Genomic DNA, 26,969 nt, shown 5'->3' on the forward strand with positions numbered 1-26,969 from the left:
TTCCAATTTTATTACTTCAGACACTTCTTTCAACCTGGCTAGGGCACTGCCACTGGGATGAATCACCTCTAAACATTACTCCCATTGTCATATCCCCTCATTTTAAAATCAGATTCCTGGGTTGCCCCAGTCCAACCCCAGCTATGTCCTAGGGAGTAAGAATATGTGCTTGTCAGCTTCTGTAATGAAAGGTGGGGACTTGGAATTGCCCTCTCACTCTAATGACATCCAAAAGGAATCAGTGTTCTGTTGATAATGGTAATAGACACTAAGAAGACAAATAAAGGGGGGCAAAATCCACAAATGCTACTCTCAGGAATAGGTGATGCTAGAATTCTCATTTAATTAAAGTCGCACTGTTAAATTAGCTGTGGACCTTGATAATGATTTCATTTCCTTGAAAAAATGAAGAATAATTGATTATCAGAGTGGAGGCAACAGTAAGTAGGATAAAGTGTCCATATCCTCATATTTCATGATATCCAGGGAAGTGAGGACAGACATAATCAGAATTGTACCTCACACTTGAATAAAGCAGTTTCCATTTTTTTATGAGGGAACTCTCTGGGTGGCATAGTCAATAGAAAGATCTCCAGCGAAACTAGGGCATGGTTGCCTAGCATACCAAATAGCCATGAACAAATAGCACTCGCAGCAAGTTTCTGAGTGGATGGATAGAGCCAACCTAAGACACCTATTGTTACAGATCATTCAACTTAAGTCCAGAGAAAGAGGTTGCAGGCACAGACAGCATAGCTAGCTCTTGAATATTTAAAAACAAAACAAAAAAAAAAATAGTTTAACAGCATTTCAAATTAAGGATCAACAAATATGCCACCTACTGTATGCCATACTGGAAATACAGCAGTCAGTTTTTCTCCAGAACTTATCATTAGCATCATCTAATCATAACACCTTTGTCCATGGAGTTGCCATGGGAAGTTCTTTTAAGACTGTGTAAAAGCTGACTGCTTATAAGGATCAGCTGGCTGGGAAGTTATTCATGAAAGAGAAATACTTTAAGATCAGTAGTAAAAAAAGAAAAAGACCATTCTCTTAGTATATTTTGTGCTGCTATAACAGAATACCTGAGACTAAGAAATTAATACAAAGAAAAATGTCCTGGCTCACAATTCTGAAGACTGGGGGGTCCAAGGGCATGGCATTAACATCTGGCTAGGACTTTCTTATAACATCAGTCCTCGGTGAAGGTGGAAGGTGGAGGGTGAGGGGGCAAAGAAGAAGTCAAGGGCAAGAAAGACAGTGAGCAAGAGGCATCCAAACTCATTCTTGTAACAGGAATCCAGTCCCAGAAAAACAAAACCACTCCCACAGTAATTACATCAATCCATTCCTGGGCCAGGTGCTCTCAAGACCAAAACACCTCCCATTATCCCTACTTCCCAACTCCTTTGCATTAGGGAGTCAGGTTTCCAACTTTGGGAGACACGTTTGATCCGTAGCACCCATGGAGGGTGTTGCTAGGCAAAAACTCAGCCATATCCAAAGTAATTGCCTCATGAGGTTTCTTGTTTCCTTCAAACAAAAAGTTTCCAGAGAGCAAGAGTGGTAGAAGAGGAGTCCTTTATGTAGGATTTGAAAGTACACAGGGCCCAAAAGAATCCAGAAGCAGGGCCCAAAAGAATCCAGAAGCAGTTGGACATGGTCGTGGATGCCTGTAATCTCAGCTACTCAGAAGTCTTAGGCTGGAGGATAGCAAGTTTGAGGTCAGCCTGGGCAAGTTAGTAAAATAGAATTTAATAAAATAGGGGCTGGGAGTATAGTTCAGAGGCAGAGCACAACCTAGTGTGCATGAGTCTCTGAGTATAATTCCTAGCATCGTAAAATAAAACAAAATAAAAAGAATCCAGAAACAAGGGTATATAGTATAGATTTGTTTCATGTGTGCTTTGAAAAGGGAAGCCAGGAATGGAATAAAAAAAAAAAAAAGTACAGTTTTTAGTGTCTCTCTTGAGACTCCCCCAGAGAGACATACTAATAATAATGGGAATAAATAGAAGTCCCAAGGGAAGATAAGAACCCAAGGATATAACACCTACACTATTGTGTCTTTATCATCAAAGTAGTTTCTCTACCCAATTATTATCTTCGGAGGATTTTACACTTTATTGATTTATTTGTATTTCTTTTTTTTTTTTATTGTAAACAAATGGGATACATGTTGTTTCTCTGTTTGTACATGGCGTAAAGGCATACCATTTGTGTAATCATAAATTTACATAGAGCAATGTTGTTTGATTCATTCTGTTATTTTTTCCCTTCCCCCCACCCCTCCCACCCCTCTTTACCCTCTATACAGTAGTTCCTTCCTCCATACTTGCCCCCCTCCCTAACCCTAACTCTAACCCTTCCCTCCCCCCCATTATGTGTCATCCTCCACTTATTAGCGATATCATTCGTCCTTTGGTTTTTGAGATTGGCTTATCTCACTTAGCATGATATTCTCCAATTTCATCCATTTGCCTGCAAATGTCATAATTTTATCATTCTTTATGGCTGAGTAATATTCCATAGTATATATATACCACAGTTTCTTTATCCACTCATCAATTGAAGGGCATCTAGGTTGGTTCCACAGTCTGGCTATTGTGAATTGAGCAGCTATGAACATTGATGTGGCTGTATTTCTGTAGTATGCAGATTTTAAATCCTTTGGGTATAGGCCAAGGAGTGGGATAGCTGGGTCAAATGGTGGTTCCATTCCAAGTTTTCTAAGGAATCTCCACACTGCTTTCCATAGTGGCTGCACTAATTTGCAGCCCCACCAGCAGTGTATGAGTGTACCTTTCTCCCCACATCCTCGCCAACACCTGTTGTTGCTCGTATTCTTGATAATCGCCATTCTAATTGGGGTGAGATGGAATCTTAGGGTGGTTTTGATTTGCATTTCTCTTATTACTAGAGATGTTGAACATTTTTCCATATGTTTGTTGATTGCTTGTAGATCTTCTTCTGTGAAGTGTCTATTCATTTCCTTAGCCCATTTGTTGACTGGACTATTTGAATTCTTGGAGTAGAGTTTTTTGAGTTCTTTATAGATTCTGGAGATTAGTGCTCTATCTGAAGTATGATTGGCAAAGATATTCTCCCACTCTGTAGGCTCTTTCTTCGCATTGCTGATAGTTTCCTTTGCTGAGAGAAAGCTTTTTAGTTTGAATCTATCCCAGTGGTTGATTCTAGCTTTTATTTCTTGTGCTATGGGAGTCCTGTTAAGGAAGTCTGGTCCTAGACCAACAAGGTGAAGATTTGGACCTACTTTTTCTTCTATAAGATGTAGGGTCTCTGGTCTGATTCCGAGGTCCTTAATCCATTTTGAGTTTAGTTTCGTGCATGGTGAGAGATATGGGTTTAGTTTCATTCTGTTGCATATGGATTTCCAATTCTCCCAGCACCATTTGTTGAAGAGGCTATCTTTTCTCCATTGCATATTTTGGCCCCTTTGTCTAGTATGAGAAAATTGTATTTATTTGGGTTTGTGTCCGTGTCCTCTATTCTGTACCATTGATCTACCTTTCTATTTTGGTACCAATACCATGCCGTTTTTGTTACTATTGCTTTGTAGTAGAGTTGAAGATCTGGTATTGCAATACCCCCTGTTTCACTCTTCCTGCTAAGGATTGCTTTAGCTATTCTGGGTTTCTTATTCTTCCAGATGAATTTCATAATTGCTTGCTCTATTTCTGTAAGGTACACAATTGGGATTTTAATTGGAATTGCATTGAATTTGTATAGCACTTTAGGTAGTATGGCCATTTTGACAATATTAATTCTTCCTATCCAAGAACATGGAAGATCTTTCCATCTTCTAAGGTGTTCTTTAATTTCTTTCTTTAGTGTTGTATAGTTCTCATTGTAGAGGTCTTTCACTTCTTTTGTGAGATTGATTCCCAAGTATTTTATTTTTTTCGAGGCTATTGTGAATGGGGTAGTTTTCCTAATTTCTCTTTCTGAAGATTCATCACTTATGTATAAAAATGCGTTGGATTTATGGGCATTGATCTTGTAACCTGCTACTTTACTGAAATCACTTATGAGTTCTAAGAGTTTTCTGGTGGAATTTCCAGGTTCCTCTAAATATATAATCATGTCATCAGCGAACAGGGATAGTTTGAGTTCTTCTTTTCCAATTCGTATCCCTTTAATTTCTTTGGTTTGTCTAATTGCTCTGGCCAGAGTCTCAAGAACGATGTTGAATAGAAGTGGTGAAAGAGGGCATCCCTGCCTTGTTCCAGTTTTTAGGGGGAATGCTTTCAGTTTTTCACCATTTAGCATGATATTATCCAGGGGCTTAGCATAAATGGCCTTTACAATATTAAGGAATGTTCCCACTATCCCTATTTTTTCTAGTGTTTTGAGCATGAAGGGGTGCTGTATTTTATCAAATGCTTTTTCTGCATCTATTGAAATAATCATGTGATTCTTGACTTTAAGTCTATTAATATGGTGAATTACGTTTATTGATTTCCTGATGTTGAACCAACCTTGCATCCCTGGGATGAAACCCACTTGATCATGGTGCACTATCTTTTTAATATGTTTTTGTATGCGATTTGCTAAAATTTTGTTGAGAATTTTTGCGTCGATGTTCATTAAGGATATTGGTCTGAAATTTTCTTTCCTTGATGAGTCTCTGTCTGGTTTAGGTATCAGTGTGATATTGGCTTCATAGAATGAGTTTGGGAGGGTTCCCTCCTCTTCTAGTTTATGGAATACTTTGAGAAGTATTGGAATGAGCTCTTCCTTAAAGGTTTTGTAGAACTCGGCTGAGAACCCATCTGGTCCCGGACTTTTCTTTGTTGGTAGGCTTTTGATGACTTCTTCTATTTCAGTACTTGAAATTGGTCTATTTAAATTGTTTATGTCCTCCTCATTCAGTTTAGGCAATTCATATGTCTCTAGAAACCTGTTGATGTCTTCGAAATTTTCTGTTTTGTTGGAGTATAGATTTTCAAAATAGCTTCTAATTATGTTTTGTATTTCCATCCTGTCGTGATATTTCCTTGTTCATTCCGAATTTTAGTGATTTGGGTTTTCTCTCGTCTTCTCTTTGTTAGTGTGGCTAAAGGTTTATCAATTTTGTTTATTTTTTCGAAGAACCAACTATTTATTTTGTCAATTTTTTGTATTGTTTCTTTTGTTTCAATTTCATTGATTTCAGCTCTGAGTTTAACTATTTCCTGTCTTCTACTACTTTTGGTGCTGTTCTGTTCTTCTTTTTCTAAGGCTTTGAGCTGTAGTGTTAGGTTGTTTATTTGTTGAGTTTTACTTCTTTTATTAAATGCGCTCCATGAAATAAATTTCCCTCTAAGTACTGCTTTCATAGTGTCCCAGAGATTTTGATATGATGTTTCTTTGTTCTCATTTACCTCTAAGAATTTTTTAATTTCCTTCCTAATATCTTCTGTTATCCATTCATCATATAATAGCATATTGTTTAATCTCCAGATGTTGGAATAGTTTCTGTGTTTTACTCTTTCATTTATTTCTAACTTCAATCCATTATGATCTGATAGAATACATGCTAGTGTCTCTATCTTCTTGTATTTGCTAACATTAGCTTTGTGGCATAATATATGGTCTATTTTAGAGAAGGATCCATGTGCTGCTGAGAAGAAAGTGTATTCACTCTTGGTTGGATGGAATATTCTATAAATGTCCGTTAAGTCTAAATTATTGATTGTGTTGTTGAGATCTATGGTTTCTTTGTTCAATTTTTGTCTGGAAGATCTGTCCAGTGGTGAGAGAGGCGTGTTAAAATCACCTAGTATTATTGTGTTGTGGTCTATTTGGTTTCTGAAATTGAGAAGGATTTGTTTGACATACATAGATGAGCCACTGTTTGGGGCATAGATGTTTATGATTGTTATATCTTGCTGATTTATGCTTCCCTTAAGCAGTATGAAATGACCTTCTTTATCCCTTCTGACTAACTTTGGCTTGAAGTCCACATTATCGGAAATGAGGATGGATACTCCAGCTTTTTTGCTGAGTCCATGTGCATGGTATGTTTTTCCCCATCCTTTCACCTTTAATCTATGGGTATCTTTTTCTATGAGGTGAGTCTCTTGCAGGCAACATATTGTTGGATCTTTCTTTCTAATCCAGTCTGCCAGTCTATGTCTTTTGATTGATGAATTCAGGCCATTAACATTCAGGGTTATTATAGAGAAATGATTTGGTTTCCCGGTCATTTGGTTCATTTTTAAAATTTTGTTTATTTATTTGATTGACACAACTTGTTTCCTCCTTTATTTGACAATTCCTTTAGGATAATTCCTCCCTTTGCTGATTTGCTTCTTTGTTTTTCATCTCTTCCTCATGGAATATTTTGTTGAGAATGTTCTGTAATGCTGGCTTTCTTTTTGTAAATTCTTTTAGCTTTTGTTTATCATGGAAGGATTTTATTTCATCGTCAAATTTGAAGGTAAGTTTTGCTGGGTATAAGATTTTTGGTTGGCATCCATTTTCTTTCAGGGCTTGAAAAATGTTGTTCCAGGCTCTTCTAGCTTTTAGGGTCTGGATTGAAAAATCTGCTGATATCCATATTGGTTTCCCCTGAATGTAATTTGGTTCTTTTCTCTCACAGCCTTTAAAATTCTGTCTTTATTTTGTATGTTAGGTATTTTCATTATAATGTGCCTTGGTGTGGGTCTGTTGTAATTTTGTGTATTTGGAGTCCTGTAAGCCTCTTGAACTTGATTTTCCATTTCATTCTTCAGATTTGGGAAATTTTCTGATATTATTTCATTGAATAGGTTGTTCATTCCTTTGACTTGTTTCTCTAGGCCTTCCTCAATCCCAATAATTCTTAAATTTGGCCTTTTCATGATATCCCATAGTTCTTGTAGATTCTGTTCATGATTTCTTACCATCTTCTCTGTTTGTTCAACTTTGTTTTCAAGGTTAAATATTTTGTCTTCAATGTCTGAGGTTCTGTCTTCCAGGTGTTCTATCCTATTGGATATGCTTTCTATGGAGTTCTTAATTTGGTTTATTGTTTCCTTCATGTCAAGGATTTCTGTTTGGTTTTTTTTTCAATATCTCTAACTCTTTATTGAAATGATCTTTTGCTTCCTGTATTTGCTCTTTTAACTGTCGATTGGTGCGATCATTCAATGCTTGCATTTGCTCTTTCATCTCATCGTTTGCTTCTCTGATCATTTTAATTATGTACATTCTGAACTCCTTTTCTGTCATTTCTTCTGCCATGCTGTCATTGGGTTTTATTGATGTAACATCTAGATTTGTTTGCAGCATTTTCTTTCCTTGTTTTCCCATATTGTTCAGATATCAGTGGACCGCTGAGATATTGCAGATTTCCTCTGTTGATTTACAATGTCCCTGAAGATTTCTATATATATCCCCTCTTAGCCTTCAGTAGGCTGAAGTCTTGGAGGAAGTTGATAATGCGGTGCTCCACAAGGAAGCTGCCTCTCTAGGAGTGGTGGCCTTCAGGTGGGGTATATTCCCTGCTAGTGGGCAGAGGTGCCTCCACTTGTTGACCAATGGTCATCCAAAGGGGACCTAGGCTGTGGGCTGAGGCAAGGCCTGTTTGGGCCTGTGTCTCTGGTTTTACCGTCCTTGTGGGGAAACCTCACCAGGCAGGGAAGACTCACCCAGTGGGGAGGTCTCGCTGGTCAGTTTCCTCCTAGAGGTTCCCCTCAATTTACAGCTACTGCCTGGGCTGGGCTGCCTTCCTCTGCAAAGTTTCCAGGGGCCCGGCCCTACCTCCTGAGCCTGGGAGCCTCACCCTTCGCAGATGAATCTCCTTAGGCTGCCCCTCCTCAGAGAATTTGCCCACAGGCCTGGAACCTTCGCTCCGCCCTAAGCCTGTCTCTGTGCGGCTCTTCCACCCAGAAGCCTCCTAGATCCTGGGACCCTGTTCTGCACCTAATCGCCTGGCTGCGTGGCCCCTCCTCTGAGCAGCCACCTGTGGCCCCGAACAATCGCTCTGAGTCCCAGAGACCCGCCACAGGCCTCTTCCTCCAGACAGCCGCCCAGTATGCCGGTGCGGTCACTAGGAGTCCAAGAAACTCACTTCGTGCCTCCTCCTCCCACCAACCACCCGTAGCCCGGGGCAATCAATCACTCCGAGTCGAAGTGACCCTCCCCGTTCCTCCTCCTTCTCCAGATAACCCCCCGGGTGTTCAGGAGCAGTTCCTCTGAGTGGCTCTGAATCCACGTGACCCGCTGCACGGGTCCTCTGGGCACCGCCCGGAGCTCAGGTGTGGCCTCTCAAGACCAAGCGTCCCACCAGCTTCTCCTCCAGGCAGCCCCCCTGTGTTCAGGAGCTGTCACTTTAAGACCAAACAACTCACCACTCGCCTTCTCCTCTGAGCAGCCGCCTGGAGCGCTAATGCAGTCACTGCGAGTCCAAAGGACCCGCCGCGCTCCTTCTCCTCCTTCTCCTACTCCTCCGGGCAGGCCCCAGGGTTCAGAAGTGGTCAGAGTCCAAACAGCTCGCCACGCAGCCCCTTCTCTGGCAACCGCCTGTAGCTCCCGTGTAGTCACCCGAATCCAAGCGGCCGCTCCTCTTCCTCCTCGTCCTCAGGGCAGGCCCCGGGGTTCCGAAGCGTCGTTCTGATTCCAAACAGCTCGCCGCGCAGCTTCTCCTCTGGCAACCGCCTGCAGCTCTGGTGCAGTCTCTCCGAATCCAAGTGGCCACGCTCCTCTCCTCCTCCTCAGGGCAGGCCCCGGTGTCCTGAGTCCACACAGTTCTCCCCGCCACTCCTCCCCCGGGCAGCCGCTGGAGCCCCAGTGGCTGCTCCGAGTCCCAGCACTGTGCCGAGCGGCCTCCTCTACGGCGCTCCCAGCTGTTCGAGTTCACTGCTCCAGCGGGGGGAGGGGCGTCTCGCCGGCAGTTCTACTTCACAAAGTTTCCTGCGTTCTGGGACCCCCGTCCCATCCGGGATGCCCCCCCAGGGGGTGAGAGTCACCCGGCTACTTTGAGTTGGTCCCAAGCGTCCCAATATCTCCTCTCTTGAATCCTGAGTCCTGGAGCAACACGAAATGCAGCCACCCTCTAGGCCGCCATCTTGAAAACCGTGATTTATTTGTATTTCTTTAAAAAATGTTTTTAGTCGTAGACAGATGCAATACCTTTATTTATTTATTTTTTATGTGGTGCTGAGGATCGAACCCAGTGCCTCACATGTGCTAGGCAAGTGCCCCACTGCTGATTTATTTGTATTTTTAAATACAAAATAATTATAGCATTTGCTCTTACTTTCATTTTTCCCAAGTTTTTCCCAGTGTAGACTCTAAAAATGTTACAGAGCATTGCAAAATAATTTTTCAAGGTAAATATATTAGAATATAATTTTGTTTGTTACAGTCAGAAAATGTTCTTAAGGTTTTTGTCTTCGTCTTTTGTCCAGAACTATAAGACCTGTTTTTCTTATGCTGTTGGAAAACCAGGAGACTTAAGTCAACCATACGAGATTATGAACAGTTCTAATAATAATCGCATATATTGGCCCATGAGCCACTCGGGAATGTATGTATTTCGTGTGAAGATCCTGGACCCAAACTACAGGTGAATATGAATGTTTTATTGCAATAGTTTTAGTATTGATTCCTCAACATTAAATTTTTGTTTTCTTGATTTAATTTGATTGCTATCTAAAGATTCAATTGTTGTTATTCTTGCTAGTTCTATATTTGCCCTTTCACTTTGTAGCAATCACATTCAACATTGTATGGAAACGGGAGATTTTATGCTGAACATTAACTACATCACTCCATTTGAAATTACATTCTAAATACTATATCCCACTGCCATGATTGATCTGAACATAAGCGGCAATCTTAGTCACTTAGCGAAGGTATACATGCAAACCAAATGAGGTTAAATCAAAGGAAACTCAGAATAAATTTTTCAAATATAATCATTTGAACTATTAACACACATAATTGTAATTCATAAATGGGAAACATTAATGCTATTTTGAGCAGTAGAAGAAAACTTTCTGGAGAACATGAAATAGGTGGAGCAGCCCTTATCCAACATGTATTGGACCAGAGGTGTTTCATATTTCTGATTTTTTTCAGATTCTGAAATATTTGCCTATACATGAGAAAATCTTGGTGATAACACCCAAGTTTAACTAGGAAAGTAATTTACTTTTCACATATACCTCTATGCATTAGCTGAACCATAATTTTATGTAATGCTTGTATTGGACCAGTGTGGCTGTTTGTTTGTTTTTTTAATGAATAATGGTTTATTGTAAAGGATATTACAAAGGATACAGATGAAGAACTCACAAGGGCAAGGCACATAGGAACAGGTGTGGAATTTCCATGCCTGTCTGGGTACATCAGCCTCCAGGAACCTCCCCATGTTTGAAAGCTCTCTAAACTCTGTGCTTTGGGGCTTTTATAAAGGTTTCATTACATAGGCATAATTTATTAAATCCTTAGGTAATGGGTGTTATTTATCTTTGGGGGAGATATTGACAAAAGTGCTCTGACTTTAAATTTGAGGGGTATGTTAGTCAGATTTTCACCTCTGTGACCAAAATACACAACAAGAACAACTTAGAGGGGGAAAAGTTTTTTTGTTTTTGTTTTTGTTTTTGTTTTTATGGACTACGGTTTCAGAGGTCTCAGTCCATAGTTGGCTGACACTCTTACTCTGGACCTGAGATAAGATGGAGCATCATGGCAGAAGGACAAGGTACAGGAAAGCTGTTCACCTCATGGTATCAGGGAAGCAGAGAAAGGGCAAGAGGAGCCAGGCACAAGATACAAACCCCAAAGTCATACCCCCAGTGACCCACTTTTTCCAGCCCCACCCACCTGCCCATCAATTGGATTAATCCACTGATTAGGTTACATAATAAATTTAACCTCCTTTATTAACACAGGAGTTTTGGGGGACACCTCATATCCAAAAATAACAAGAGGGCAATGAACTATGTAAGGAAAATTATACTATAAATGGTTTAAAATTCTAATTTGAGCCTAGAGTTGAAAAGAAAGAGCTAATGACAAAAAGTTGAAAATACAAACGTGGTTGTCTTCTATAGTGATTCCATGAGCAGATCATAAAGAGAGAAGAGTTTGAGGAGATATACATAGTTAAGGAATTGGGGGTAATAAGAAAAGGGACAGAGCAGTAAGCTGTTCAAGTCAAAGAAAAATATGTAGAGAAAAAAATAGGAAAACACAGTAAAATTGGGTATTCAGTTGTGATTCTCTCTGTCTAACAGTTTTGGTAGAGACCTCAAAGTCAATTTCTCCCATATTCTAAAATCATAATCATAAAGGCAGGACTTGACAAGAGGGATGTCCCAAAACTGGTTCTTTCCCCCAGTAACCTCCAATGTATTTCAAAGACTGGGAGTTCATAAGGAAAGCTAATAGGATTCCCCTGGAGAGAGTTTTCTGAGTGCTATGTCCCCTTCCTGCATGTGGATACTCCCCACAAGTAAAGGAGGCCTCAGAGAACCAGTCAGGGAACCTAGCAAGGGTCTCTTGGTTTGTGGATAGGGAAACGAGGACTACTTTTTGACTATGATCAAGAAGTTTTGAAGCCAACAGACTCCCTACAGGTACACTGACAACAGGGAGGCTAAAGAGTGATGTGATGGACAGAAATGGGGCTCTCACCAAAGGTCGGGGGTAAGTGTACACTTTCAATGGGTTCAAATATGCACGCCATTAAAGGAAATTAGACTTTGCCAGGCATGTTGGTGTGCACCTTAAGTCCCAGCTACTCTGAAAGCTGAGGCAGGAGAATCACTTGAACCCAGGAGTTTGAGACCAGCCTGGGCAACAGGCTGGACTTGAGTCATCATGAAAGGGACCACCCCTGCCTACCTAAAGGGTTAGGTGACCCCAAAAGAATAATGTACGGAGAAAAAGACACAGGAATCCATTAATTGATGGGTGATTGGTAAATAGAGAAGGCATCACCTGACTCCTGGACTTCCCAGTTACGAGATCAAAGTGCGCAAAGAACCCAGTCTATGTGTTAAAAATTGGAATGCTAGCTCTCTCCTCTCAAAAGAAAAAAACTAATATTTGAGCATTCAATACCTAAGGACTTTTGTCCAAGAAAATAGCCACATAAAATTTTGATCCTCTCCTCCATATGTTCAACTCTAGAAGGTTTGGAAAATAGCAAGTGGGAAAGAAAGTTTAGTGATAAAAACAAAATGAATGATCATACCCCTCTGTTCAATGCTTACCTCCTGAGTGTGATTCAGACCCAAGCTTTGGAAAGGAAGAATTTTTTTAATGTTTGAAGACTAAAGCTATGTAAGTAGACTGGAATAGACTTTTCATCACCTGGAAATTTATATTACCTGGAAATTGAGAACATTTATTCATATCTTAAATCTGAGATCTGCCCAATATTTTATCCAGGATAAGGAAGAACAATTCCACTGAGAGTTTGTTCAAAGGAATAATGATGAGATAGAATCAAGTTTCTATTTTTACTCTACAAAGTTTAATAAATGAGTTACACCAAGATATGGCAACATCCTAGGGGGAAATTATAATTTAAAATGATCTCATAGTGGACCAAAAATAAAATTTTAATAAATGTGAAAACATAATTTTATAGGGCACAATTTAAGTTGGAAACTAAAAGGTATAAATAGGCTTCTATTTTTAGCAATATGACAGATTTGGTGTTCAGAGAAAACTTTTTCTGTATATTAGACCAAAAATGTAGAACAAAACTTAAAATGCATATATTTTTTAAAATAAATGCTCAGGTTAGTAGGAAACTAAGGGAACTTCTTGAAGGCCAGAAATTTTAAAAAAAGCAAAAATCCACTGAATCCCATTGATGTTATCTGAAGATACCATTCTACCCACAGCGTTATTTGCCTATCCCCAGTGTCCCGGATCATAAGGCCACAAGTGTAGACAAGAGACCAAATTTGGACCCCTTTCAGAAAGTCAGAGTAGATCAGAGAACATGTGGTTTTGAAGGGTAAAATCCTTAGGGGAAGATGTTGATGTTCCTGAAACAACATGTCTCCAGATGGAAAAAAAAAAGAAAAGAAAAGAAAATTCTTCCCTAAAAGGGTTAACTACAAATCTATACTCAGTAGATTTGAGGCTGGATTTCACATTAGCTGAGTAATAATCTGTCAAAATTTTAAAGTGGTCCCAGCTTGTTTGTGCCTTCAATATGCTCAGCAGAAACAAACGCATGTTCCCTTCATAAGAATGCACTTTAAATGCAAAGCTCAAAGAATTCCCAGAGGAAAAGGCATAATGAACGAAATGCACAAGAATAGAAGAAACCATGAACAAGACCAGTGAAAGGAAACATCAACAAAACAAACCCACAAATCCTCCAATATTCGATTTATTACACACAGAAATCAAAATACCTATACTTGGATTTTGAAATTTTAAAGAAAATTTTGAAAGTATGATGAAAGAATAAGAAATTCTCCAAACCGACCAGAAGACTTAGAAAAGGAACAGAGAAAACTTTTAGAAATGAAAAAATAATCAGCATGACTTACATCTCACAAGATTAAGCAAGAGACTGTATCCAGCTGGTGAGAAAATAAGTGAACTGAAAGAGCTAAACAAATGTCCACTACAGTCCATGTCGCAATTTACTTGTCCAAAAACCTCAACTTCAGAGGACAACAAAAATAACTCTATCACAATCCCTATCCATACATGCTTGGGGCTTTAAGTGAAATAGTGACAGATCCCATTCCCAATTCTATCATTCTGATTCTCAAACTCTTGTGGGAGGAATACCATCATATCTTGATCACTGGCTGAGTATTATCTCATCATAGAACTCCCCAGCCTCACAGGTGACCTTTTATGCTTGTTTTATAACTTCAATCACAATTTATTACCCAAACTAGAGCACTCTGAGAGTAAAGTGAAGTTTTATTAATATTTATACCAGAGTGACTATAAATACTCCTAGGTAATGAGCAAATAAGAAAGGGAAACCTTGAATATTCATGCCAATACTATTCTGTAAGGCCAGTGAATTCTGTGCCTATCAGCCCTCTGCTGCCTTTTCTACAAAATTAGTTCCTTAAAAGTAATCTTGTGTGGGATAACATGACAATATATATGACTCTGTGTGTGTGTGTGTGTGTGTGTGTGTGTGGTGTTGCAGGAAGAAGTTACATAGAAAAGGCAAATTCAAATTCCAAAAATGTCATAGGAAGAATGAATCATTGCCCCCTCCAGATACAATCAACCTGCCACCAGGTGGCTGTCTGATGCCTCTAGATTAATATAAAAGGATTAAGGTGGGTCTGTGCTGCAGGCAAATATGATACTTTGTGATGATAGTGTTCAAATCAGCATGGGTAAGGGAAAATCCTTGCTGATGAAGCCATCCTAGGCACCATGGCTGCATTGTTTATGAACCCACTGAGCAAGCATCTGAGTACTTAGGGAAAAAGGCAAACTACGTGGTAACCAGATGACAAAGAGCCTCCTCTCCAGTGAAGGTCTTCTGATAAACATTTACATGAGGCCCAAATATTCTAACACTCTAGTCTCATACCAAAAAGTTTGCCTATACATCTTTTCCTAAAATTTCTTGTTTCTGCTAAGTCCTGGTCATATATTCAAACATTTAGCCCCTGTTCTTACATGAGGGGCTTCCTCTTCTCCCATTGTGCTTCAGAACTGTTCCTGAATGGAGTTTCAGTGCCATAGCTGTCCACACTGCAATTCAGAGCAATCTGTAAATCTTTCTTATATTTTTTCTTTACAGTCATGAACAACTGGCCATCTCTAGGCCAACTGGAGCTGTGAATTGACTATTCATGCATGTCCTCTCAAGACCAAATCAGTTCATATCATTTGCACTTACTGATCAAGTTCGGCTGAGGAGTTCTGACTTTATGGTGTTAGAGATAACTCTGAATAGACAATAGGAAGCCCAGGTTTCATGGTCACCTGGTGTTATGTGGTCAGAAGTTCAATTTCTACCAAGGCCCTGGCCATAAGCTGTTTCTTAGAAGAAGTATTGCTTTAAAAAGAATGCTTGCATTTCCTTCAAAAATAGAGGCATCTGCTAATATTCCCTATCAGAACTTCACAATCATATAGGTTCCTAATCTGCCAGAGATACATCAAGCACCTCGAGATCTGTTAGGTCATAAGAACAGGGCTGTTTACATAAGCTGGACCATTAGGAAAGGCTCTCTTTGCCCAGGATCCCACTCTGGCAGATCGTCAGGTCCTTCTGCATATTCAGAGAAACACATCAAAATGTAGTATATGTTATCTCCAAATTCCAAAGTGAGCCTTCTGCCCAAAAATGTACAATTCTTTCCTGTGGTAGGGAGTACTAGGAATAGCAATCTGCTTTTTACTCTCAAAGGTATATCATGCAGCACACTATTCGTGGAATCTGTCTCCCTTATCTTACCAATTTATCTACAGTGTCTGCTACCTCCTGCTCACCAGGTCTTGTATCATCAACATAGCAGACTAGCATGATATCCTATGAGATGATGATAAAAATAAACTCCTCTATGACAGGATCATCAAGCAGATGTAGTCCTGAAGTAAGAAGAAACGAGTATTAGTGTATTTCCCAGGTGGTCTTTTCTACCTATTGGGTGAGTGGACAAAAGGTTGAGGGGATATTTTATCAAACAAATGACTGCTTATTAGATGCTGGAAGCTGTTTCAATTTGTTTCAGTGATGAGACTACATTGGGGAATGGCCACTATTGATCTCATGATAATCTTCTATCAACTCCCTCAAACCATCAATCTTCTGAATAGTCCAGCCAGATTATTTATATTGAGATATTTTAAGCATTGCAGGTCAGTTTCCCCGGAAAGAGAATGTTGAGATGAAGATTGGCATGTGGGAAGTTTACTGGGAAACCTTTATGAAATTGGTATCTTTGGGGGAGTAATGGAAGTAAAATTGGGAGGAGGAAGAAGTGAGCAGAACTGCAGTCCCAGCAAAGCCCTTAACTGGTTTCACAGCAGCACTGGAGCTGGGTGAGCCTGTAGAATTGTTTCAAATTGGGGAAAAGGGAGAAGACCTTTACAACTCTAAATCAGTCACTCATTGAAGTGGGCTCCCCACCCCACCCCACCCCTGCGCGCAGGCGCGCACACGGAATTCTGGCCTTGGTGGAGGCCAAGTCCTAAAGATGAACTCCACTGCTAAGCAGTAGTCTGGGTAGCTCAGGAAATGAGTACTTCAGTCCTGAAAGACTAGAATTGCAATGACCCATGAGCAACTAGTGCACTACCTAGTAACTGGCATCCCTATATCCTTCAATATCAATTCTCTGCAATTCTGCTAGGAATGTAGCATTGATCATCATGTTTGCTTTTCAGTCTCACCCTTCCTATCATAATAGCTCTTTTCCATTATTTCAGAATTCAGAATGAGAATTCTACCAGATACTTTAGTAGATCTTTTCCAATGATACATTCAGGAATAAAGAAACAATAGAGGACGAGTACCACTGGACCTAATATACAGTGAACTTAGTCAAAACCACATCCACCATGCATCTTCCTTAAGTCCACATTCTGACCGACGGAACACAGAAACTTCTGGAATCTTTAGGGATTTGTGCTAGTTCACAGCCGCTGTCAAAATAAAAAACTGTGTTAGATATTTCCCCTTTCCCCATGTACATTTGCCCTGGGGAAAACTAGCAGAAAGACTTTTAGAGCAGATACATAGGTTGTTGTTGTCTTCCTCAAGGATTCCCATACATTCAGGGAATTCTAGATATGTCATCAGACTCGGGTGTGGAAATTAAACAAAGGTATGTGAGCTTGTAAGGTCTCTGTGTATCAGTTTTACTTTCATTATAGAAACCAAGAAGAACTTCGAGAGGTGCTCCTATATTTCAGTCCAAGAGGTATCCAAATCAACTATCCATATCCAAGGATTCATCCAAGCCTACACGTTTTTGAATAGTACTAAAGCCTCACTTTCAGCAATGGTAGCCATGTCTCCTTCAACTCTAGTTACTGAGTCCATTTGGATCCCTTCATTCTTTCTGAAATTAAGGAGCCCATTTCAATGATATTGTCTCCTTCCTGATACTTCACCCTAAGAACAGACTCATGAAACATTGTTTTCAAATGCTGGTGTTTCTGACATTGATGTAGTTCTCGATGCTGTGGTAAACAGAGCCTCTTCCCTCTGGGCCTGAATTCAGGGTAGATAAGAAAATTCTCTTCAACACTTCTCTTTCCCCATATCTTTAAATTTATTCCTATAAATTAAGGGATTTCTGGCATCTCAACTTATTTAATAGACCAATTTTCTCTTTGTCCTATCAATTTCTGAGAAGAATGTTGAAGTCTCCAGCAAAAATTAAGGATTTGTCAATTTCTCCTTTTAGTTCTACCAGTTTCCGTTTTGTGCATTTTGAAGCTTTGCTTCAGGTAACTATACATTTAGATTATTATGTCTTCTTAATCACTATGTAATAGCCCCTTTTCATCCCTTCCTTGTTCTAATCAAAGTGGAATGCAGAACTAAGCAAATGCAAATTCCTTAGTCTCTCTGAGCTATTTGTCAGATGGGGCAATAATACCTAACTTACTGTGTTCTTATAAGTAAATTAAGCACCTGGCAGAGTCCTAACTTTGCTGAACCACACAGCAGATACTCAATAGAAATAAGCAACTTTATTCTATCTTCTTCCACATGAAGATAAGTAAAATTATGTCATAAATATTTACTTAACTATAACCTGCCTTATTCTAAGCAACGTATTAAATTTTGAAAGAGAATAGAATGTAACTTTAGAAATGATAATACCTTTCCATATATCAAGCCCCTAACACTCTCAGCTTCCTGGGGGAGTCAGCCTGCTTCAAGAGAATGTCATGAGCTCCAGTGTCAGAAAAAACCGAATTCAAATCCCAGTCTGCACTGGACACAACAGTGCACTCCTGTAATCCCAGCTACTCATTAGGCAGGAGGATCATCAAGTTCAGCAACTTAGCAAGACCCTGTCTCAAAATAAAATAAAGAAGGGCTGGAGATGTACCTTAGTGGGAGAGCACTTGCCTCGCATGCCTGAGGCCCTGAGTTCAATTCCTAGTAATAAAAAAACAAATTCCAGGTCTGCTCTTCAAACAACTGTACTAGTTTTTGCAAGTTGCTTTACCTATCTGAGCTTCAGTTTCCTCTTCTAAAAGAAAGGGTTGCCAGCTACACCACTCCAGTATTTATTCTAAAGAATTAAAATCAGCATACTATAGTGATATATGCACACCCATGTTTATAGCAGCACAACTCACTATGGCCAAACTATAGAACCAGCCTAGGTGTTCATCAGTAGAGGAATGGATAAAGAAATTTTATTCAGTCATAAAGAAAAATGTAATTATGTCATTTGCAGGAAAAAAAAATGGATGGAACTTGAGACCATTATATTAAGCAAAATAAGTTAAACTCAGAAGGTCAAGGGACATATGCTTGCTTTCATATGTGGAAGCTAGAAAGGAAAAAGGAAAAAAATGTGGAGGGGTGATGGCATGAAAAGCAAAGGGGGAGATAAGTAGGATAGAGGAAAGGGACCAGGGGAGGGGGAGGGTGCCAAGGAATAATATTGGCCAAATTATATTGTTGAATTGCATGCATATACTAATACATAACAACAAATCCTGCCATTATGTACAAATATAATGCACTGTTAAAAATGTGGAGTAAAATATAAATAAAATAAAAGGAAGGGTTGCTGTGAGGACCGACTAGGATAATGCATGTAAGCAGTTGGCATACTGCCTGGTCCACAATAGTCATATAGTCATTTTCAGTAAGTATTAATGCTTACTAAATGTTAACTTCTTATTACCTCTATCAATACTTATCATTCATTATTTTTAATATCATTATTACTGTTGCCTTTGGAACCTTGGTTAAAATTATGAATGCTGTCAAAGAGACAGTGAGGTTATGTTGAAGGGCTCTGAGGAATCTCAAAGAAACCTAAATGCGCAAATGGAAATATCATCACGGCTATTATAGAAATCTATCTTGTCCCTTGTCAAGAATGTGACACCTTAATCTTATAGTTAGAAGACCTGAAAAACTCCACCATGAAACTTCTGGAGCTCATAAAAGAATTCAGCAAAATAGGATACAAAACCAACACCCATAAATCAATTGCATTCCTATACTCCAACAATTAATCGGCTGAAAAAGAAATTATTAAAACTATCCGATTCACAATGGCCTCAAAAAAAAAAAAAAAAAAAAAAACCCCTGGGAATCAATCTAATGAAAGAGGTGAAGGACCTCTACAATGAAAAACTAGAGAACCCTAAAGAAATTAACTGAAGAGCTTTGAAGATGGAAAGACCTCCATGTTCTTGGATAGGCAGAATTAATATTGTTGAAATGGCCATACTACCTAAAGCACTATACAAATGCAGTGCAATTCCCATTAAAAGTCCAATGACATTCTTCATAGAAAGAGATAAAGCAGTCATGGAATTCATTTGGAAAACTAAGAGGCCCACAATAGCCAAAGCGATCCTTAATGAGAAAAGTGAAGCAGGGGGCATCACAATATCAGACCTTAAATTATACTACAGAGCTACAGTAACAAAAATAGCATGGTATTGGCACCAAAACAGGCATGAAGACCAATGGAATAGAATAGATGATACAGAGACAAACCACATAAATACAGTTATCTCATACTTGGCAAAGATGCCAAAACCTACATTGGAGAAAAGATAGCCACTTTAAGAAACGGTGCTGGGAAAACTACAAATACATATGCAGTAGAATGAAACTTAACCCCTATTTTTCGCCCTGCACAAAACTCAAAGTGGATCAAAGAACTAGGAATTAGATCAGAAACCCTGAACCTACTAGGAGAAAATGTAGGCCCAACACTCCAATATATCCATTCAGGAATTGACTTCCTTAACAAGACTCCTAAAGCACAAGAAGTAAAATAAAAAATCAATAAGTGGGACAGCATCAAATTTAAAAGCTTCTTCACAACAAAGGAAACAATTAAGAGCATGAAAAACGAGCCTAAAGAATGGGGGAAAAAATCATTGTCACCTGCTCCTCAGGGCATTAATTTCCAGGGTACATAAAGAACTGAAAAAACTGCCAAGTATGGTGGCACACACCTGTAATCCCAGTGGCTCAAGAGGCTGAGGCAGAAGGATCATGAGTTCAAAGCCAGCCTCAGCAACTTAGCAAGGCCCTAAGCAACTCAGCAAGATCCTGTCTATAAATAAAATATTTAAAAATGGCTGGGGAAGTGGTTCAGTGGTTAATCACCCCCCGGGTTTAATCCCTGGTACCAAAAAAAAAAAAAAAAAAAAAAAAAAGCCACTCAAAAAACTTAACACCAAAAACAAATAACCCAATCAATAAATGGGCAAAGGACTAAACAGACACTTCTCAAAAGAAGAAATATAAAGGGTCAACAAATATGTGAAAAAATGTTCAACATCTCTAGCAATTAGAGAAATGCAAATTAAAACTATACTGAGATTTCATCTCACTCCAGTCAGAATGGCAATGATCAAGAATACAGGTATTAATAATAAATGTTGGCAAGGATGTGGGGACAAGGGTACACTCATACATTGTCTGTGGGACTGCAAATTGGTACAACCTCTCTGGAAAGCAGTACTGAGATTCCTCAAAAAATTAGGAAACACCATTTGACCCAGATATTCCACTCCTTGATATATATCCAAAGGATTTAAAATCAGCCTACTACAGTGGCACAGTCACATCAATGTTTATGGCAGCACAATTCACAATAGCTAAGCTATGGAGCCAACCTAGGTGCCCTTCAGCAGATGAATAGATGAAGAAAATGTGGTATATATACACAATGAAATGACTACTCAGCCATAAAGAAGAATGGAGTTAAGGCATTTGCCAGTAAATGGATGGAACTTGAGAATATCATGCTAAGTGATAAAAACCTAAAAAACAAAAGTCACATTCTTTCTCTGATATGTGGAAGCTAATCCACAATAAGGTGGGACAAGGGGAAGATTAGAAGTTCAGTGGAATAGACAAAAGGGAATGAGGGAAGGGAAGAGGGATGGGAAAAGGAAAGACAGTGGAATGAATCTGACATGACTTTTCTATGTACATATATGAATATACCACAGTCAATCTCACCATCATGCACATCGACAAGAAATAAATTTTAAAATAATAATAACTATGGGTAAATGGCGGAAAGATCAATCAATAGAGGAAGGGAAATTGAGGTGAAGAGGGAAGGGGAGGAAGAAGTAATAGGTCTAAATTAGAAACAGATATGTTCCATGCTTCTATAATCATGTCAAAATGGATTCTGTTGTCATGTATAATGAAAAAATTAATTAAAAAAGAATATGACACCTTAACTAAGAATATACATGATTTGATTATTACTACAGAAATGTGGAGGAGGTTTTAAATATATTGCATTTAATTTACTCTTTAATATTATTTTTCTGATCTGCAGTTTCTGTAATCTAATGGCTATATTTGCAATAGAGACCTATGGAGCGATTCCCAGGTAAGGAGAGGCTTTAATGAAGGAATTTCTAAAAGATATGAGTAGTGGCTAAAAAGGAAGGGCACCTCAATATTTCCCAAAACAGTCTGTGCAATCACTTGTTGGATCCCCAGCTTAAATTTAAAATATCATGTGACATGTAGAACTTAATTCTAAAAACAAACCAATAAACAAAAAACTCAAATGAAGTGTTCACCTCAGAGTCAATAGCTTTTATAAATCTATACTTAGATTTTTTTTGTTGTTGTTCTGTCTTCCCAAGTGACAGATTTACTATTTTCCTAAAGTACTAATATTTTGGCCCTTTACAAGATTTTCTAAAAACAGTGTGTGTACCATGAATACAACAGGAAGGAATTCCTGAGAATTCCTGTTATTACCCAATGTCCCCTTTCTCCTTCTGCCCCATTCAACAGTTCCTGCCTTCCTATTAGACATGTCCCTCAACTCCACCTACTTGGCAGATGGTAAAATCTGCAGTGGAGATGGTGCCACTGACCATCATTCTGATGCATTCAGGAAACAACTAGCAAAGGCATGTGCCTGGTCTCATTTCCAGTTCCATTGGAGGACACAGTAAAATGTCATGATATTTAAGTCAGGACATTAAATGACTTTGTTTCTGTCCTGGATCTGGTATTGTAGGGGGTTGTTTTTGTTGGTTGTTTGTTTTTTGGTTTCTGTCAAAGGTTAAATAAAAGTAGAAGACAGGGTCTGGTGGTATATCTCAGTGCAGAGGACTTGCCCAGCATGTGCAAGGCCCTGGGTTCAATCCCCAGCATACAAAAAAAGTAGAAGCTATTCAATGGCCTACTTTCAGCATTACCAATGGCTCAGTGTTTCATTGCTGAGGGAGGTTAATGGTATGAATAATCTGCAAATGAGATAAAACAGGTGTCGTTTCTCAGTTAACTTTGGGAAACACATAACTGTTCTCTTCCTCGTGACATTGGCACGTTCGATTTAGCTGAATATGAAACTCTTTTTTTTTTTTTTTTTTTTTTTTTTTTTTTGCGGTGCTGGGGATTGAGATTTAGCTGAATATGAAGAGTGGTAGTTCATCCATCCAACTTTTGTTCCTCTTCTGAGGGAGCTGAGGGAGGGAGGAGAGGAGAAAGAATGAAGGCAACCCATTTGCCCCAGCTCTCACCTACAAGCAGCCAGGACATACAGGTGTGGCATAGGGAATGGTCCACTAGGTTAGTAACTACAGTTTAGCCTCTGTTAACATCTGGACCCTGAAGGATACCAGAGGCAGACAGGGGCCAGCTGGTGGGGAACATCTTCCAGTACAAGAGCCCTTTCCATGAGCATTCATAGGAGGCAGAGAGCAGCACTTCTGCACTTCCCCAATTTTTCTGTTCTACCCTCTGAAATTGCCACCACTGAACTAGTCTCAACTGTCCTCTGAGTCCTCCCTCTATCCCCTTAGGTGAAACCAGGCTTCTCCTGAGGATACTGCCTCATCTCCAGCCCTCCTTTGTAACACTATTTTCTTACATTCTCTCTGTACCTCAGGGACTAATTAGCACTTCCAAATCATTATCCTGGTTCTTATAAAAAATGCAGAAAAAATCAAAATAAACACACACTGATCTTTGAGGTTCATGGTATCTACTATAGCCCCTGCTGTCCCTGTCCTTGTTGCTATGTTCTCCCTAAATTCTCCTTCATTCATCAATAACTGGCCCTGTCACACATTTTCCCCTCTATAGTGAACCCCAGCATCAGTGTCTACATGACCAACCTTCCCAACAACATGACCTTTCCTCATGCTTGGTGACCTCCTCCTCTACTGCACTTCAGCTGTATTCTTCCATAGTCCCACAGCGGACACTGTTATTACTCATAACTATTCTGCTTCCTAAAGCATCGTTCTAGATATCAGGTTTTAGACATGTCCAAAAGTAAATTCATGATCTTACCACCCACTCTCCTACCCAATTATTTGTCCCACCTTACAACTGATCCATCTGGGTCATCACACACAGTCCTATGTGCAGCTCCAAGGGGATCCATTCATATTCCTATGATGTTGATTGCATGCTCTGTGGTGGTGTGGGGACCCTGTTTTCCAATGTCCCGCCCCCCCCAGGAAACAGTCTATGTAAGCTTACAAATAAAAAACAAAAATCATAAACCTAGCATTCATATTCAAACCTCCATTAGCTCCCATTCATTTAATCTCCTAAGTAGGCCTTGAATAGATCCACTTCTTACTAACCATCATCACTACATCATCATTACTATTATCTCTGAAATAGACTACTAACCAAATTCACCTTGTCCACTCCTATTTTTTTCTAATTCAGTTTCCTCATTGGAGCCAGAATAATATTTTCAAAATATTAATTTCAATAACATTGAACACATTGTCTTTCCATAGAAGTAAAATTCCTCCACATGGTCTGGAAGGCCTCTCTCAACCTAGCCCCTAACTACTTTTCCTTATCTTGGATCATGTCCTCACTTAGCTCCAGACCCATCAAACTTCTTTTAGTCTCCAGCCTTCTCTGTACTCTGTACAGAGGAACTTCACACATGCTATTTCCTCTGTCTGGAATCTCTTCATTTCCCTCTCTATTACTTAACTTTATCAACTTCACTTCTATTTATTCTTCAGATTTTGGGGATAATTATCTTTTCCCCCAAAAGGCATTTCTGGATCCCATTTACCATGTTAAGTCCTACCACAATGAGGGTTTCTTTGCACTATATATCTCTCCTTCTTAGTTCTTTATCACAAATGCAGTTTTAGATTTAGTTTCTCATTGGTCAATTGATTATGTCCCCACTAAAATGGACATGGGGCTTGTGTCTATTTTTACTCATCATTGTCTTGCCAGCAACTTGCACAATGCCTGGAAGATATCAGATGGTTATATTATTTAGTTAAGGAAAAACATACATTCTCTAGAGCCAGATTACATTTGTAGCCACAGATGAGAATGATCAAACTAAGGCAACTATGAGGGCTTACAGAAACTGTAACACCGATAACAAATAATTATGGTTTAAAAGGGAACCAAAAACTAACATCAGATACTAGGACACCAAATAGAAAGCAAATCCACTCTGATGGGAGGCACCCATGCAGAGTCCTGAGTGAAGAGGCAGATATCTGGCACCCAACTGAGAGTAACATCTAATAAGTGATGTATTCACACACACACACACACACACACACACACACACACACACACACACACACCTGGTTGACCTTCAGGTACCTTAAATTCAAAATTCCACAAAGTAAACCAGCCATATTCACACACACAAAAGAAGTGCTCTAAGCTAGACATGGTAGAATGCAGCTAAGGTCCCAGCTATTCAGGAGGCTGAGGCAAGGGGATCCCTTGGTTCAGGAGTTTGAGACCAGCCTCAGCAACTTAGCAAGACCCAGTTTCTTGAGAGAATGAGAGAGAGAGAGAGAGAGAGAGAGAGAGAGAAGAAGAAGAAGAAGAAGAAGAAGAAGAAGAAGAAGAAGAAGAAGAGGAGGAGGAGGAGGAGGAGGAGGAGGAGGAGGAGGAGGAGGAGGGGGAGAGGGAAGGGGAGGAGAAAAGAGAGAAGTGCTCTTCCCTCTGAATCCTCTATCTGTGGATGGTGACACCATCCCCATGGTAACCTATCCCCAAACTTGGGCGACATCCTTTATTTATATTTCTCAAACACCACATCTTAAACCATCATGGAGATCAATCCAACTTAACTGCTAAACATGTCCATTCTCTCCATTTCTTCAGCCACTAATTAAGACCCTCATCATAACTTAACTGAATTATTACAAATATCTCATACTGGTTTTCCCTCCTTCACACTCAGGCTTCCCTTTTATCCATTCATCACACTACAATCAGAATCATCTCCTTCTAAAACATCAATCCTATGTCATACCTCTGAAATTCCCCCTTGCCTTTGCACTAAAATTCATGTTTTCTAGCTTGGGGTAAACTGTCTTTCTCATCTGACCCCTGCCTACTACTTATCTATTACCACTCTACCCAATTAAATTAAAACCTGAGTTCCAGGAAATTGAGCTACTGTCAGTTCCAGGTGTGTGTGTGTGTGTGTGTGTATGTATGTGTGTGTGAGAATACATCACTTATGTGTGTGTGTGAATACATCACTTCCAGAAATGATCTCAAAGTTTTCTCAAGCTTCCATATGCATCTCCCTTTGCTGGGAACACTGTTCCACCTTAGTCTCTTCCTCCACTCCCAGGTTTCCTCCACGCCTACCCACATGTGTCCAGAATACCCTCCACCAGAGGCATGGCTCCCACAGAACTTCATGCTCCGTCTGTCATACAGATCACATTACCTTCCTCCCTGGTCAGCCTCAAACACTTTAACACCTTGAGGAGAGACACTATGTCTTATTGAACTTTGTTTTCAGTCACTGGCATAGTAATTAACTGTTCAAAAACTATTTGAGTAAATTAACAGCAAAAGTGTGAATGACTTCTAATGACTTTTTGTTGTTGTTATTTCAGGCCAAGTTTCTATCTGGTTGCATCTATCCTCTTTGTCCTGATGCTACTGTTTTTCACTCTTCTAGTTCTGAGCTACTTCCAGTATATGAGGGTTTATAGATACTTTATTTATGAACCACTTAACAAACCTCCAGGAAAACAAAAGAAAAATTAGGAAATCTGTGTTTACTCTGATTATACGTACGTAGAAAGAATGTGTGTGTGTGTGTGTGTGTATATATATATATATATGTATAAAGACAGTGTATGTTTCACCAAGAAATACTAAAAAATAGAAGCTAAAAATATTATCACACTCAAAATTTGAAAAATGTTCTTAAATTACCCCTAAACAGAAATATTTTCATATATGTTGTATGTTATTAAATTAAAATCTTTGATGTGTTTATATTCATTTTAAAGATATTCTATATACTCTTATATGGCATCTAAAAAATAAGTTTGGCTGTTATAATCCTTCCTAAGTATAAAGTAAATATTTGAAAAAATATAATTGTGTCAAATATTATTTTGCATAAAACTTCATATGAAACTTTATATGACTGTAATTAATGTAATATAATGTAATTAAGGACTTAATAAAAGTGTATGGACTAAAGTAATCTGTCAAGCATATTTCAGAAGTTTTTCTCATGGTACATTCATATATGAAATGTAAAAGGTATTATAATGAAAATGAGGTAGCTGGTGCTCTGAGTTTTATTTCTAAGTTTTAACATTTGAATTCAATGCTTAATATAAACTTTTTAATTTGTCCAAATATTATTATATTTGTATTTGTCAGGGTTGAACCACAGAAACAGAACCCGAAGGAGGTGTGTGTGTGTGTGTGTGTGTGTGTGTGTGTGTGTGTGTGTGTGTGTGAATGCAAAGAGATTTATTTAAAAATAATTAGCTATGTGATTGTAGTTAGACAAGTCTGAAATCCACAGTATAGGCATTTAGGAATAGATCAC

The 26,969-nt window shown here is 39.1% G+C and overlaps 1 protein-coding gene across 1 annotated transcript in view; it reads left to right on the forward strand.

Annotated features, from left to right (window-relative positions):
• The window catches only part of CATSPERE (catsper channel auxiliary subunit epsilon), a gene marked incomplete at its 3' end in the record, with an annotated part of 219,030 nt that extends 192,863 nt beyond the window's left edge, over positions 1-26,167 (forward strand). Inside the window, exons 20-22 of the mRNA XM_079107281.1 lie at positions 9,399-9,556; positions 21,468-21,521; positions 26,014-26,167. Coding sequence (XP_078963407.1) covers positions 9,399-9,556; positions 21,468-21,521; positions 26,014-26,167 — 366 coding nt within the window. The remainder of the gene's footprint in view (positions 1-9,398; positions 9,557-21,467; positions 21,522-26,013) is intronic.
• Between the last annotated feature and the right edge of the window lie 802 nt (positions 26,168-26,969).

The sequence above is a fragment of the Sciurus vulgaris genome (assembly GCF_902686455.1).
Source record: "Sciurus vulgaris genome assembly, chromosome: 12".
NCBI lineage: Eukaryota > Metazoa > Chordata > Mammalia > Rodentia > Sciuridae > Sciurus > Sciurus vulgaris.